This window comes from Chionomys nivalis, chromosome X, assembly GCF_950005125.1.
Source record: "Chionomys nivalis chromosome X, mChiNiv1.1, whole genome shotgun sequence".
Lineage (NCBI taxonomy): Eukaryota > Metazoa > Chordata > Mammalia > Rodentia > Cricetidae > Chionomys > Chionomys nivalis.
The window spans coordinates 112,871,301-112,887,154 of NC_080112.1; the positions used below are offsets into that span (position 1 = coordinate 112,871,301).

At 35.1% G+C, this 15,854-nt stretch overlaps 1 protein-coding gene across 1 annotated transcript in view; it reads left to right on the forward strand.

Moving 5' to 3' along the window:
* Window positions 1–15,854, forward strand: part of Tenm1 (teneurin transmembrane protein 1) — an 836,340-nt gene that overhangs the window by 685,043 nt on the left and 135,443 nt on the right. Inside the window, exons 18-20 of the mRNA XM_057759068.1 lie at window positions 3,461–3,580; window positions 9,285–9,546; window positions 11,909–12,176. Coding sequence (XP_057615051.1) covers window positions 3,461–3,580; window positions 9,285–9,546; window positions 11,909–12,176 — 650 coding nt within the window. The remainder of the gene's footprint in view (window positions 1–3,460; window positions 3,581–9,284; window positions 9,547–11,908; window positions 12,177–15,854) is intronic.

The window sequence follows — 15,854 nt, forward strand, 5'->3', positions numbered from 1 at the left end:
TGACCATGTACACCTCACTACTCAACCAGAGTCTTGAAAATATATGGGTTGCACAGGTTGCTAAAAACAGCACTCAAAGCAAGTTATATAAATGGTACAGAAATTAAATATCCTCAGCGAATCAGTAAAAGGAGGACAGATATAAGGATAACATCTAGAATTAGGAAGATGTTTGGGTTTAGAAAATGAAGTTCACAAAGTGGCAACATAAAGGCATAATCAACTCTACTGGCCACTTGAAGCTGGGTACCCTAGGGGAGAACTTGTGCTCAACACTTTTTTATTTTGAGACACAGTGTGCCTGAGAAGATTTTTCCCTAGTTTTCTATAGGCAATATCAGTCAAAGTTGCTGCAAATTAAGAAGAATGTTTTAATATTGTCCTTAAATTTAACTAATTTACACTGACACTGAATGGCTGATACTGGTCAGTGATTAACTAACTCAGGTGTAAAAGGAGCTAAGAATTTTTCTTGTGAAAAAGTGAATGACATGTAGTGTGTAAATAATGAGAACAAATGCAACAATATATTGGGGACCTTAGAGCATTTAAAGCCTAACATATTACAAAAAGAGCTCAATACTTATGAATGTAAAATAATACATTTTACAGAGATTTATCATTCTGTAAGTTGGTGTGGATCATAAAATATGAGAAATAAAAAATAGGGGAGTTGAAAGATAAGTGTGTGCACATTATTTATGAAGGATGGAGATTGAAATGAATGAGAAGAATGGATAGACAATGTCTTGAATAATGATGACTTTGATGAGTAGTTATCATACAAACCTGTGTGCGTCATAAAATATGAAGAATATTAAGAACCAGAAGAGTCAAAAGACAAGTCTCCTCAGAATGAGATACAGAATGAAGGAAGAGAGGAATCCAGGGAATTGTACAGAATAATGACAGCTTTTATGACTTTTTCACTCACTGCCCTGGATCCTTCATGAATATAAGCTATATAGAAAATAAAAATGCAACAAAAAAACAAGGGACAGATCTGTGTCTGTCATAAAATATGAGACAATAATGCCAACCAGGCTTGACAAAATAAAAACAAAAATAATTGAGTCTAGTACAACTGTGGAAAGATACAATATCCAGATTAATGTGGGCAAATAAAAGGAGTGACCCTAGAATTGTGTTACCTAAATAGAGTCAGCAAGCACTAGCTAGGCATTCACATGGCAATCACAACTGTCTATGACCTCAGTTCCAGAGGATCCAATGCCCTCTTTTGGCTTCCATAAACACTGTGCTCATGTGGTACACTTATATACATGTAGGCAAAATACTGATATACATAAGAATTATAAATCTTAAAATAAGCTGTTACTATAAAAATGAAGAGGTTTTTTTATTTTCCTTATTGTTACATTGGGTTCAGAACCAGATTTGTCTGATTTGTCAATAGTAGTTCAAAATCTAGATCTCAAGGACTGTAGGTTTCTTCTATGTTATAACAAATAGGATTTTAACATGAGAATGGTTGAGAATCAGATACAGCATAGCAGGTGTTAGTGTTCAATTTACAGGTCAATGATCTGTATCACAGAACTAGGAATATTAGTCTGGCAGCTCAGAATATACAAAAATTCTGGTAGCACTAATTATACTATTTTACTTTGTGTAAAATGCTCAATGTCTTGTAAAACATGCTGCGGACTGTTCTTGGGGAACTCCAAATAAGTCCTTTCAGCTTGACTTAGAATTAGTTTCTCAAACTGCAATAGAATTTAGAAATGAGGTTTGTTGTCTGAAGCAAGCTGAGGTTGCTACCTATCTTCTTCATCTGGAGATGCTTTGGTTGTGTAGTTTCTGTTCTCAGAGGCTCTTCTATTACTATTAGCTTTCAGGCACTTGTCCCGAGTGTTGATTATGTTGAAAGAATATAAAATCCCAGGGTAAAGTTATTAAAGTTAATCAGAAAATCTTGGTCCAAAAATCATGGCCCATCTGAATCTAAGATTTATCTTTCCAGCACACCATGAATCCTATGTAGTAAAGGAAAAAGAGACCATAATATTCAAGGCTTTAGCAAGATCATTGACATTATTACTTTTCCTTGACCTTGTCTGTTTGAACAACAAAACTCATAAACAAGAGTTCAGAACTTCCAAAGCTAGAACTAGAATCTGATGGAAACTCTCCCCTCCTTATTACTCACACCTCCAAACAACAGCAGACCAGGGGAAAGTCCTAGATTTCAATCTATTCCATGACCCTCATTTAAGGTATATACTCCTAAAATGTGTTATAATTTTTCAGACAACTTTGAGCTGAAAGCAATGGTCACTTTTATGACTGTATCCTTCAGAAACAGTCCTGTTTAGGAACTAGAATAAAATATCATTTTGACCAAAAAATGAAATTTATGTGTTTTAAAGGGAAGTATTCATAAATGCTTTACTTAAATGAGAGAAGGAAAACATAATATCATTATAGAATACCATATCTTCATTATGGACTTCAAGTTCACCCAAGGTAGTGGGGAGAGGCTTCAGTAGATGAAGCACTTAGCATGCAAGCTGAGTTCAGGTCCACAGCATCCGTGTAAAGCCAGGCATCATAGCACACGTCTACAATTCCAGTGCCTCTATAACAAGAGGGCAGGTGAAATTAGGAAAAACCACAAGAGCTAGTGGGCCACCTAATCTGATGCATGCAGCAACCAATAATTAGAGGTGCTGTTGCAAACAAGGTAGAAGGTGAAGGCAATTCCCCAAGATTATCCTTGAACCTCTATATGCAAGCATAACACACACCTACCTATGCACATTATATACACACACTGTATCATCCATTTAACTTCACTTGCTTAGTTCTATTTTCTAGACATAGTAGCTTGGCAGTGTGCATCATAAGCTTTAATGTATTCATTCTTGTATGCATTGATGCATGGAAAATACACACAAAAACTGATACTGCTGATTACATATAATGAAAAGCCCAGAAAGAAGAGGGATGTAGGTGATCAATAGGGACTTCAATCATAGCTAGAAAGTATTTGTATATTAACTAAAGTCATTAATTTTAATTTTGACAAGCAATAAAGTAAAATTGCATAAATAGAGCACTCTCCTAAGGAGATAAGTTCAGTACAGAAAAAAATGAAGAAACAGCATGTCTTCAAATAAAAGGTAAATTGAACAAGTCATGGAATATTGTTTTATGGATAAATTATGTAACAACAGAAATACATGTTCTCGATGTATCAGATAATACCGATAACATAATATTAACATAAAATGTCAGAATTATGAATAATACCTAATATGATCTCAATGTTGATGTGTAAAAAGCTTACTATCCACAAAATACTGTTAGTAGTTATTTCTGGTTGGTGAAATGACTGTTTTCTTCACTAGTCTTGAGTGTTTTCCGAAGTTGCTACAACTTGACATCTATATTCTTATTTTATCTTGCTTTTCTGATTCCCTTCGATCTTTTGTTGCAGGCGTGCCTGTGTGATTCGAGGCCAAGTGGTAGCTGTGGACGGAACCCCTCTCGTGGGAGTCAACGTCAGTTTCTTGCATCACAGTGATTATGGTTTTACCATCAGTCGGCAAGATGGAAGGTATGCCTTTTGCTTCTGTTCATTGTAGGAGCAGAGTACTGACATTTAACCATAGGTAAAGCCAGGACTCACTCAATATGACAGGAATAGTAAGACCCATTTTCCTTTTTGCTATATCTAGAAAAGCAAATGGTGACATTTATTCCTTCTCTTTCCAATTTAGGTCAAGCCAAATTTCTCCCGTTACACTATTATTTCCAAGCCCTCCTGAAACACTGAGCATGTGGTCCCCTAATTTCATTTACAAATCTAACCTCAAATTTTAGTGACATGATGCCAATAAATGATAAAGTCTGGAATACATAGGCTGTTCTTTCCAAACATTTCAATTCTTTTAGAAATGGCCATGTAGAAAGATTGCCTCTAAAAGTTCGAAATCCCATCATGTTAATTAAGGGCTTCCCTGCTATTTGAAGTGTAGCTGAGGGATAGCATGGTAGGATTGGTAGGGGCAGGGCCTGCCTTTGATCCCTAGCATCACAAAATCAAAGCACCCTTCTGGGTCACCTATTTCCATAGTGACTCAACTGATTTGCTGGCAACCGTGGCCAACCCATATAATGATATTGAGTTAATATTAAGAAACCAACCCTCTGACTTCTAATGATTTCTTAAGGTTCTCTGAGACCTGGGAAGCATGGCCTCAAAGTTAAGCCTTTTCACTCTGAGAAAGGATTTTCTCCCAAAAACATTTTTGTTGCTGTCACTTAGACAGACACTTGTTCAGAATCCTTGAGTCAATAGACCTATGTGTCCATCTTGAAGGTAGCTATTTATGACACTCAGGAACACTATAATAATAGTGTTGGGGTGCCCTAGTCTCCAGGTGGCTACCCTTAACATGTCCTACTCATAACAAATCACTTCAATACTCACAAAAGACCTGTTTGCTCAGAGCTTTATCACAGTGTGAGGGACTATCTTATTTCAAGAACCTACAATCAAACCTTATTAGTCCTGCCCACTTCAGAAATGCTAATTGCACAACTTGAGCTCTGCTGAATTTAGTTTTTGAACTGCCTGTCAAGAAAGTGTGTGTAAAAATTAAAGGCCATAAAGAGAATGTTTTTAACCTACTTAAGACAAGAAACTGGTTTCAGAGAGCTTAGAAATTATTTGTATGTAAATTACATTACTAATCAGTCATCTAGTTATTATAACAAGCTTCACAAAGCTGTTAGAGAAACAATATTTCCTGTCAAATAGTCCATAATTAGAACTCTCTGTTACTTCAAGCGGACCTTTCTCTCATTCGGGTTGAATGACAGAATTTTGCACATTCACTCACTAGTAACTGATACATGAAACTACACTCTGTCATGCCGTTATCTTGAATCATACATATTACTTGAGAAAAGAATTGTTTGACTTCTTATGACCTGTCATGGAGGTGTGATGGGGCTTCAGCTTGAGTCAATGCTTCATTTTATCTTTATAAAAGAATCTAAAAGAATTTTGATGTCTAAAATATCAAAAAGCTTTTATTTCCAGATTACAGACAACATTATAGAGAATAATTTTTGTTGACATTTGTACACTTTGTGTTTAAAATGCCAAGACCCTCCTCTGATGAGCTTTCTGTGAAAAGCAGGTTTATGTAAATGAGAGATACTAGCAAAAGTCCCCTCTGGCAATGACATTCTTCTTGGGATTCATAAAGAGTGTATACGTTCAAAATATGTACCCTAAATGCCATCCAGACTGTCCCATTAGCATTTCTCAGACTTAATGTGACTGTGATAAGATTTTCCTTTTATATGTCTGCTTGTTGCTACCTCAGACTAAGAACATTTCTAAAGTACAGTATCATATGTAAAATACATCCAAAAATAAAGATTATAGAAAAGCTGATATATCATGTAGATATCAAGTAAACAGAGTGTGAGGTACAAGATTCTGGGAAGGCCCTATGTCTCCATATATCAGTCCTACAAATCTACTGCAGTGCTTGCAGTTCCTGCCAGCAGCATCCCTATTTTGGGGAACTCACTTCTGCAAGCTTATGTCAAATAGCATTTCTATGTGGATTACAGATTGTCTCCATTATTAACAAATTTCAAATTGACAAAACCTTTTCTAGAGACATGGAGAAGATCCAGGATATAAGACAAAAGCACTATAAAACAAAGCAAAAGGAAGAATGATGATAGAAGACTGAGACCTCTGTCTAGATGCTCAGATAGAAGTCTATATACTCATCTAGAAAAGGACAAGAGTAGCAGAAAATAAAAGTCAAGTCTAAAGAAAGCACGAATTTGTATTAGAGTTTCCTGTATGTCAAATATGTTTATTAATGTCATTATCTTTCTCTTCATAATAGCCCCTATGGGTTATTATATCTATTTATATCTTCTCCTTTGGACTAAAGGCAAAACTTACTGAGATTAGCACAGGTGGTGAGAATAGAGCCCAAGATTTCAACTCAGTCTATCTTGTTCTTTCAATGATTTACCACCTTCAGTATAGAAATGGAACTCACAGTCAGTACAGCGCTGAAATAACTTTTATAAATAGGTTCCTGAGAAACATTAGATGTTTCAGAAACCTTCTGTCAAGGTTGGAAGATAAAGGCAGTTCCCTCTGATCCACCCTGATTGATGGATATCATAAGACATCATAGAGGTCTCCATAATTTTCCACCTATGAACAGGACTGGTTTGACATCTTATAGATTGATGAAAATCTGCAAACAACCATTCATGGGGCTTTTACATTTACTGTCATATAACATAAAAACATATTCTTAGTAATATATAAATGGAGGGGATTTGGGATAAGAAAAATATCAAAGTTACTCTGAGGGAATTCTGCTTGGCATTGCAATGGTTGATGTTAATTTTAGGGCATAGATCTGCCTTCTGCTTCCATGTCAATGAGTAAGCCAGACAATATTTCCTTTGTACATCCAGGTGGGAAGAAGGGAAATGAGAGTCAATACTCTCCACGAAAATAGAGAAACCAGAATATGTTAAGTGTAGAGAGATCTAACTTAATTTTTATATATGTATATATATATGTTTTATTTCTGGAAAACATATATATATATATATATATATATACATGTCTTTGTTTTATTTCCAGAAATAATGCATTCAATTACAACAGTAGCTATAAATATATAACTACAGCTCATGGAGATATAAAAATCAGCCCAAGCAGAGTTTGATAGAGATGATAGAGTTAAAACTCAAACTCCATATATATATAGATATAGATAGATATAGATATAGATATAGATAGATTTGAATTGCTTTCAAGAATTGAACTTATTGTGAAGTCTGCTCATCTAATATCTATAGAGCAAGTTGATCCACTGAAAACTTTAAAGAACAACTTGTGCAGGACCTGAGGAAGCTTCACTTAGTTTTGTTCTAAGTCTTTGAAATGGTTGACTAGGACTCACTCACATCATCAAGGAAATCTCTATTACTTAATGACAAGTGGTTGTAGAAATTAACCTTATCAGAAAAATATCCCCATACCAAAATATCTCCCCTAATATTTAAGATTTATATTTGGTTGAGTACCCAAGTTTCATAGCATAACCAAGTTGAAACAAATACCATAAGAAGCGTAGAGGAAGTTTTGAGAAGAACTCAAAAGGCAGTAACTCTTCCTGAAAGTAATCAAAAGCTAGCCTACAAGATATTTGAATTGCAACCAAAAATGTGTAGAAAATTTAGTAGGAGAATACATCTAATTTGAGGACAACACTAACATGTGCTAATTCCTAGCTATGTACTCGCCACTTAGGTGTCTTAATTGCAGCAGTAGCTGTAAATATAAATTTACCATATTGGATCCATTATGAATAATATAGAACTACAGTTCATGGAGATTTAAAAAACTAACTCAGACACAAAGTTAATATGATAGAGATGAGACCCAAACTGAGATGTTTTTAAAGTCAAACTCATTCTTCCCACAAAAAAGTGGCTGCTCTCTTTGCTTACTCTTTGTAGAAACACAATATTTCCTAGATAGCTATGCTATTACTTGGATAATCTACCTTTTGGGTCTTTATATTTGTTATTGTTATTGTTTGTTTTTTTTTCAGTAAATAAGCACTCTAGACATAAGGAGTTAAGGCTTAATGTTTGTACAAGGCAAGAGAATTTGGCAAAGGACATGAGGTCAAGTCTACGTACAGGGTGATCAAAAGGAAAGATTTCTTGACAAGTAGTATTGGACTTTCCCCCATGACATTTGTCTTAAACTGCTTCTATGTTATCATGAATTCACCCTCTCTGTCTAAAGTACAAGCTGTTTGGATTTTCTTCTTAAGTTCAAATCAAGATTATTTCTTAACTTGGTTCTTAAATTCTCCTTTGGGAATTTGTCTTAATATTACTGCTACTTTACTTAAAAGGCAACAATAAAAACATGATATTATCCATCCTTGGCTACTAGTCATTCTCTTTACCTGGAAAATTTCTTCAACAAGAGATAAATGGTAATATTTGACTTACCCTAATAAATGTCACATAAAGGAAGTGGTAAGATGTCCATAATTTAGTCAGTTTCCCTATCAGGTTCTTTAGCATTGAAGAAGTGTTTTTACTGAAAGACCTTTTCTAATGTAGGGAGATGCTTATATTGTTCCCTTATGTACTTGTATTGCTTTGACTATTAAGGAGCATCATATTATCTTTTATCCATTTTTAAGATATAATGATAATGATTCATCATTTTGTTACTTTTTATCATATTCCACCTTTTTGAGTGCTTTCAAGTACATTGCCTCAAAGACATCATTATACTTAAAAAAAGAAGTGAGATGAAACTATCAGTGCAGAATGAAATGAAATCGGAGGCTTTTATGCTCTGACACAATAGTCTTGTCAGGGACCACTTCTGTTGCGGGACATAGTTGGCTTACCGAAGAGACTCTTCTTTTGTTCAGAGATACAGAAGAGCTAGAGGCAGAGTTGAGCAGGATAAGTTACCAATTGTCTTACAATAAGAAGTCAGAATCAGAAATTCTAAATATGGAATTCAGGCACAATCAGGAGCAGGAAATGGTTGTCAGATGCAAGAGGTTCATGCATGGATTAGTTCAAATTTCCCTGAACACTTTTCCTGTGCTGGTATGTTCCTCCCAAAATTATCTTAGAGACACTGTCTAATTTCTGACACTATATTTGTATCCCTGAAAAAGACATTTAACCTTTGGCTCTTTTCTTTTATACATATGTCTAAAGAATATATGCTTGCATATATTTGTAAATATATCTATATACTATATATAGTTACTTATAAAATATTCAGGATGAATATGCATATTTGAAATAATGCAAAATTTAGCTAGTCATCCTTATGTGATCCTTAACACAAGTGAAAGCAGTAAATTCAGATTTGGCTTTATAAGAAAAGCTTACAATTACTTGGTTTAAGACAATATTAAATTGGTTTTTTAAGTCTGGTGAATATCAACTACTGATACAAAATCCCATATCAAAAATCTACTGAGTGATAAAAAGAAATCATCCATGAAATGAACACCAAGTGAATAGAGATTTATAAAACAGAAAATAAAAGTGAAAATAATTTTCTAAAAGTAAGAAATAAAGCTATAATTGAACTATTTTTATTTTAAAAATTGTTATATTTGAACTGCTCATATATTCATCGTGTTTCTCCTAATTTTTCTCCTCCTTCCCCTCCTCCTCTTTTTCCTTCTCTTCCTCCTTTTGGTTCTTCTTAGCTTTGACCTCGTAGCCATTGGTGGTATCTCTGTTGTCTTACTTTTTGACCGATCGCCTTTCTTGTCTGAAAAGAGAACACTCTGGTTGCCTTGGAATCAGTTTATTGTGGTGGAGAAAGTAATCATGCAGAGAATTACGGCAGACGCACCATCCTGTGATATTTCCAATTTCATCAGCCCAAACCCTATTGTGCTTCCTTCGCCACTTACATCATTTGGAGGGTCCTGTCCAGAAAGGGGAACTATTGTCCCTGAACTACAGGTAGGAATATTGGGGTTCAAAAGTATAAAGTTATAGTCATTAGTATGTTTAGCAATGTATTATGGCTATTTTTTTCTGTCATTCTCACTGTTCCTAAAATATGGGTGCCTTGATTTTTTTTAAAAGAAGCATTTGAATGAAGTCTTTCTAATACATTATTGGCAAAGATATTAGTGCAGTATCTGTGGCCTGGAAATAGCAAGATGAACTAGCCATCAAGAGAAATGCTCAACTTTGACCTAATTAATACAGTGCCCTAAAAAACATGGTGAGCTGGTTTAATAGTGATAGCAGTATAATCGATGATCTTGGAGTGTTTGTGGTTCTGAAATTAAAGCTTCTTTAAAAATCTGCTTTTCTTCCATTGTGCTAGTTGTATTTATTGTTGTTGTTCTCAGAAGTCATGGAAGTTCTTGTTTAGCTGTATTTAGTAAAGGTGGTTTTCAAGCCTGGAGTGGGTGTGCTTTGTACAAAATTGCTTCTAAGTATTTGAGTTTTAGAGTGCAGATTTCCGGAGAATTATTATTTATTGCAATTCAGTTTTAAGCCACTCCAACAGTCATAATACCATTCCTGGACGATATTATAGAAACATTCTAATGCTATTTAAAAGTGAATGCCAAATAAATGGACGTATAAGTCTTACAGATCCAAAACTCAAGAAGTGTACTCCTAAAAGAGTTTAATGGACACTCCAAGATTGAATTAACTTTTATTACATCACAACAGCCTCAAAAGCTCTCAGAATTCCCTACTAAAGACACCTCACACAAAGATAACCGTCTCTGGGAAAAGCAAAACAAAGTGTTGGCTGTCTTGGCTATTCTAACACTTTTCCTTAGGAAATAAGAAAAACAGGAAAGTAATGATTATATCTAACTGGCATACTAATTCTTCCACAAAGAAAAAACAAAGGTTTTCAAAAATAGAATTATGTATTTTCTTATGAAAATAAATACTAAGGTAACAAATGTGTTAACTACAGTTAAAAGAATTTTAAAAAGTCAGTGGACAATTTTAATATGAGACATCTAATGTAGAGAAAATAACACTGTACAGAGAATATAGAAGAGGGACTGAAGGAATGACTTGCAGTTCAGCATACTTGTTATTCTTCTTGAGGATCCAAGTCTGATTTCCAGCACCTAGATTTAGTAGCTCACAATTGTTTATAACCCCAGCTTCATAGAATGGGATGTCCTCTTCTGGCCCCCCATGGGTACCTGCACTCATATGCACATACACAGACACATAGACACACACATACATACACACATCATTAAAAATAAGACAAATTTTAAAGGCTTTACAAGAGAGAATAGGTCATTAGAAAAGTATGTGTTGCTTTGTGTTTAACAGTCTGTTCTGTGGACTTTACATGCAAGTATGAAGAAGCTGAAGGATAAAAAGTACTTTGTTAATAATAAAAAAGGACACAAACAATATTTACGTATGCCACGTCGTATTAAATTTACTGAATAATATGGATGCTTCAGCTGTTCTGACTTGAAAGATGAAAATGATGGAATAGAAGATTCAATTTTAGTTATCAGTTTTTGACATTTATTTCTATCTGTAGTAATAAACAAATAAGTAATAGCAGTTAATTTACAAAGCCAAATGTTATTTTCACTCTGAAACCAATGTTTACTACAAGATTTACAGAGGAATTAGTGGGAATTTTTTTTTTTCTGTCATTGGTGCCAAGTTAGAGAAACTTATACCCAGCCATTTGTACATACAGTCACAAAGGAAAATGTGGAAAAAAATGTGATTAAAAATTTGACCCCCAGATCATTCCAAAGCTCCAATGTAAACAAACATGATGGTTTCAATAAAGATTAATTCCAGAGATCCCATAATCTTTGTCATTAAATATCTCTTGCTGAACCTGCTTCTGCAATCCTTCCTTTTAGGCAATTGATTTGAGATATGTGAACCAAGTAAGGATGTGTGTGTGTGTGTGTGTGTGTGTTTATATAAGTAGACGACCCCTTAATAGAACTCAGAGCATGGAATTGCTTGACATTCAGCAGTGTGATCTTTCCCAATCCTTGCTAAGCAATTTTTGGAACACCGATGAAGGAATAAAATTGTTCTTTACAGTCATGCCTGGTGGTAGAAGATGAGAGCAATCTGTAGCATTGGCTGTATTTCTCATTCTCATTCAGATTTGATGGAAAATTGAAATTTTGGTCACCCAGTCTCCTAAAACTCTGGAAATACATGACTTGGCATCAGTAGATCCCAGTATTCACTGACCTTTAGTCTGGTTCGCAGACAGCAAAGCATATGTTAGCTTCCTCTACCTGTGGCCACTGGAGAGCTAATTTTTGGTTTGTTTTGTGTGTTTCAATTTTAGGTTGTACAGGAGGAAATCCCAATTCCTTCTAGCTTTGTGAGGCTGAGTTACCTGAGCAGTCGAACACCTGGGTATAAAACTTTGCTACGGATCATTTTGACACATTCAACGATTCCCGTGGGCATGATTAAAGTACACCTCACAGTAGCTGTGGAAGGGCGACTCACACAGAAGTGGTTTCCTGCTGCAATTAATCTTGTCTACACATTTGCTTGGAATAAGACAGACATCTATGGACAGAAGGTTTGGGGCCTGGCAGAAGCTTTGGGTATGTTGAAATATTTCTGTTTAAATAGCAGTATTTTGCTTACAAAATAGAACGTACTAGATATGCTTTAATTTGATTTGGAATATTAAATGATTTTTCTTCCAGTTAAGGAATATTAGGTATTCTTTTTCATGTAAATACACACTTTGGACCTGCTTGAAATTCCACTTTGATATATTGTTGCTTAAAAATTATTTGTTTCACGATAGCAACATACCACAGGAATCACACAATATCAAATTTATCTTATAACTGTCTCCAGAACTGAATGTTGCCTTCTAACAGTGACCTTTGGTGTGGTGTTCTGCAAGCCTTGTTTTTGAATTTGACATTTAGACTGTCGTTTCCACTTAGAAACTACAAAATTCTAACATATAGGCATCTCTACTTGTTATCATTTATGTCTAAGATGGTTATACTCCATTAACTTATTACTTCAGTAGGTTAGATAAAAATACACCATCCTGATTTCCTATTTCTTTTGATTTTCTGTAATCTTGACAGAGAATGTTACCATACAGACTAGAAATCTAGGGACAGATTGGAAGCTGAATCTCTGGAGGAGCTGTTTTCACATCCTTCCTTGGAAGTGCTTGCTGTGATATAACCCCACATAGCTAAGCAATACGTCTCAGACTATAGCATATCAAATTTTTCTCCTTTCTCCAAAGGAAAATGAAAATATCTGGTGTCTTTTCTCTGTCTAGTTAAAATTCAAATATTTGACTAACAATTTAATCTATGTTAGACTTTATTAGAATACAAGGAGCATGGGAAGGTTTGGATTACCTCAATCCCTTCAACAAGATTTCACTGCTTCCCCCAACAGGGACTGGATCTTACTTGTCAGTGAGTGTACCTCTACTGCTATACTGACATTCCCTTTCTCTCATGTATCCAACTACTATTCTGATGACTTTATTTATCTTGCATTCAGATTCCTATTCGAAAGAATATCAATGTACGTCAGTCAATGTACAGCACAGAAAAACTCTGCAATGCCAAACTCTACCACTACACTTCTGGCCAGCCAATGTCAATGGCCCCTATAAGACAAGAAGACCTCCCAGTACTGTCCATTACTGCCAGTCTGATTGTTTTCCACTACTAGTTTTTTCTTTAGCTTTGCCCATACTGTCATTCAAATTCCTAGTAAGCACTGCCTGAGTCCTTCTGTGACCATGACTGATATATACTCAAAGCCCCATAATCGGCCACTCCAGATACTAGCACGTTTTGCTAGTCAGAACAACCCAAAATTTCTTACATTTTTCTATAGCTTTTATCTTCCAGTTCTTTATGAACCTCCTTAGACCCCTCCTGAATGCAAAGGTTAGCTTAGTTGTTGGTGCGGCCATTAACTGTTATTTTCTTAAGCTGCAACATGCACAAATTTATCCAACATCCTGATGAAGAGCTAACTATTACGATTTCTATTATTTCCTCACAAGATTTATATACATGAAGCTGAACCTGATTTCAGAAAAATAACAACTTTGTTGGGACATAATTTACATACCATAAAACCTTCCCTACATTTATAGAAGGCAATTTACACAGTTCAAAATGTTCTGCAGCTACCACCAATATCTAAATCCGGATCATTTTTGTCATTACCCCCCACAAAGCCGCTCAACATATTAGCAGTTGTCTTTCCACCTCTCTATCCCCGACCCTGGAATCTGTTGATCTCCTTTTTGTCTTCCTATGCTCCCCTAATTTGTATTTTTCAAATTGATAGCACCGTACAATAAGTGGTCTTTTGAGTTTGACTTCTTTCACTTGGCCTAACATTACCAATTCTCATCCATGTAATCACATATAGCTGTGCTTCCTTCCATTTTTTGTGACTGATTAATATTCTATTGTAGGCATACACCATACATGTTTGTCCTTTTATTAACTCAAGGACATTGGCACTGTTTTCACTTTCTGTCCTTTGAGTAGTGTTCCTATAAATCTTTGTGTAGAGGTATTTATTTCAATACATGATTTTAATTCTTTTGCATATATATTTAGATTTCTGGACAGTGTGCATACTGTGTTTAAATTACCAAGAAACCACCTAACTATTTTCTTCAGTGATTGCAAAATTTGTTTGCACGTGTACGAATATGTGCTGGTATACATGGATACGAGTGTATATGGAGGTTGATGTCAAGGATCTTCCTCAATAACTCCCTTGTCTATTGTTTTTGAGATAGTATGTATCAATCAAACTAGAATGCACTGATTTGGCTAGTTCACCTATCTAGCAAGCCCCAGGGATCCTCCTGTCTCTGCTTCCCAGCATTGTGATTATAGCACCAGACTTTGCATGTAGAATTACAGGATTCAACTCAGGTCCTTGTGCATGCATAGTAAGCATTTTACTGACTGAAGTATCATGCTAGCTTCTGACTGCACCATATACTAAACCTCATTTTATACATGAATTGTATCTCTTCTTTTTAAATATCTCCATCGATAAATATTCTAAACCTTCTTTGTTCTCCTTAGTCATCCTCAATGAGGGATTTACTAATACACTTACCTTTAAGGAAACATGCAAACCACATATATAAACAAAAAATGTGTAGACTATGATGTTGACTTCTTCATTCCTATTGTTCGCCTGTTTGTCATTCTGACTGCAAAACCTTATTAATTAAAATGCTATCTGGGAGGTTTTGGAAGTACTAAAGGGAAGGGCAGAAATTTGTAAATGTAATCTCATTTTTTTTAAGTAAAATAGTATTAATATATGTTATTCGTTTTTTTTCTAATGCTAGTGACAGTAATAAAAGCTATGGGTAATGAAATGCCTTGAAAATACCCAAAGTGCCGGGCGGTGGTGGCGCATGCCTTTAATCCCAGCACTCTGGAGGCAGAGACAGACGGATCTCTGTGAGTTCGAGACCAGCCTGGTCTACAAGAGCTAGTTCCAGGACAGGCTCCAAAACCATAGATAAACCCTGTCTCGAAAAACCGAAAAAGAAAAAAGAAAAAAAAAAAGAAAGAAAATACCCAAAGTGTAAAACAAGACAATGGTTCATTATATACTTAACGGAAAACTTTCAGAATGGAGCAAGGAAACTGGCAAAGCTCCCAAAGAAAAGGCCTAAATAATTGCACAAATAGTAACTAAGCTAGAATATAGATTATTTGCCTTGTAGGGAATGTCCCTGTTAGCCAAGATTTAAGGGGCTAGTGGCTAAAGAGACTTTATTTACTACATATCCTTTAGCACCATCCCTTTTTTCTCAGTTTGAGAAAAAAAAAAAAAAAACAGGTGCTTGGTTATTTCAGTGTTCACCACATTTGAACCCGTTTTAAAAGCATTTGGTTTGTAAAAAAGGTTAGTCAATAAGGAAAAAGAAAACATCAATCTTTATTGAAGGAAAAGTCTAGTTTATCTTATATTTATAGACTTCATCTATAATCTATGTTAGCATATATCTATAGATTAAGTATATTCATGCCTTATCCTAGCCTGTTATTTGTGTTTTCTTTTCCTTACAATAATTTCAATAAGTTTAATGAAAATATAATTTGATCACTTTCACTCCTCTCTTTCCTTCGTCTAGTCCCTCCTAGCTACACATTCTCAAACCCCTTCCATGCCGCCCACTCTCAAGTTAATAGTCTCCTTTTCTTTAATTACTAGTGTGCAATCAAACAATACAAGCAAATACAATT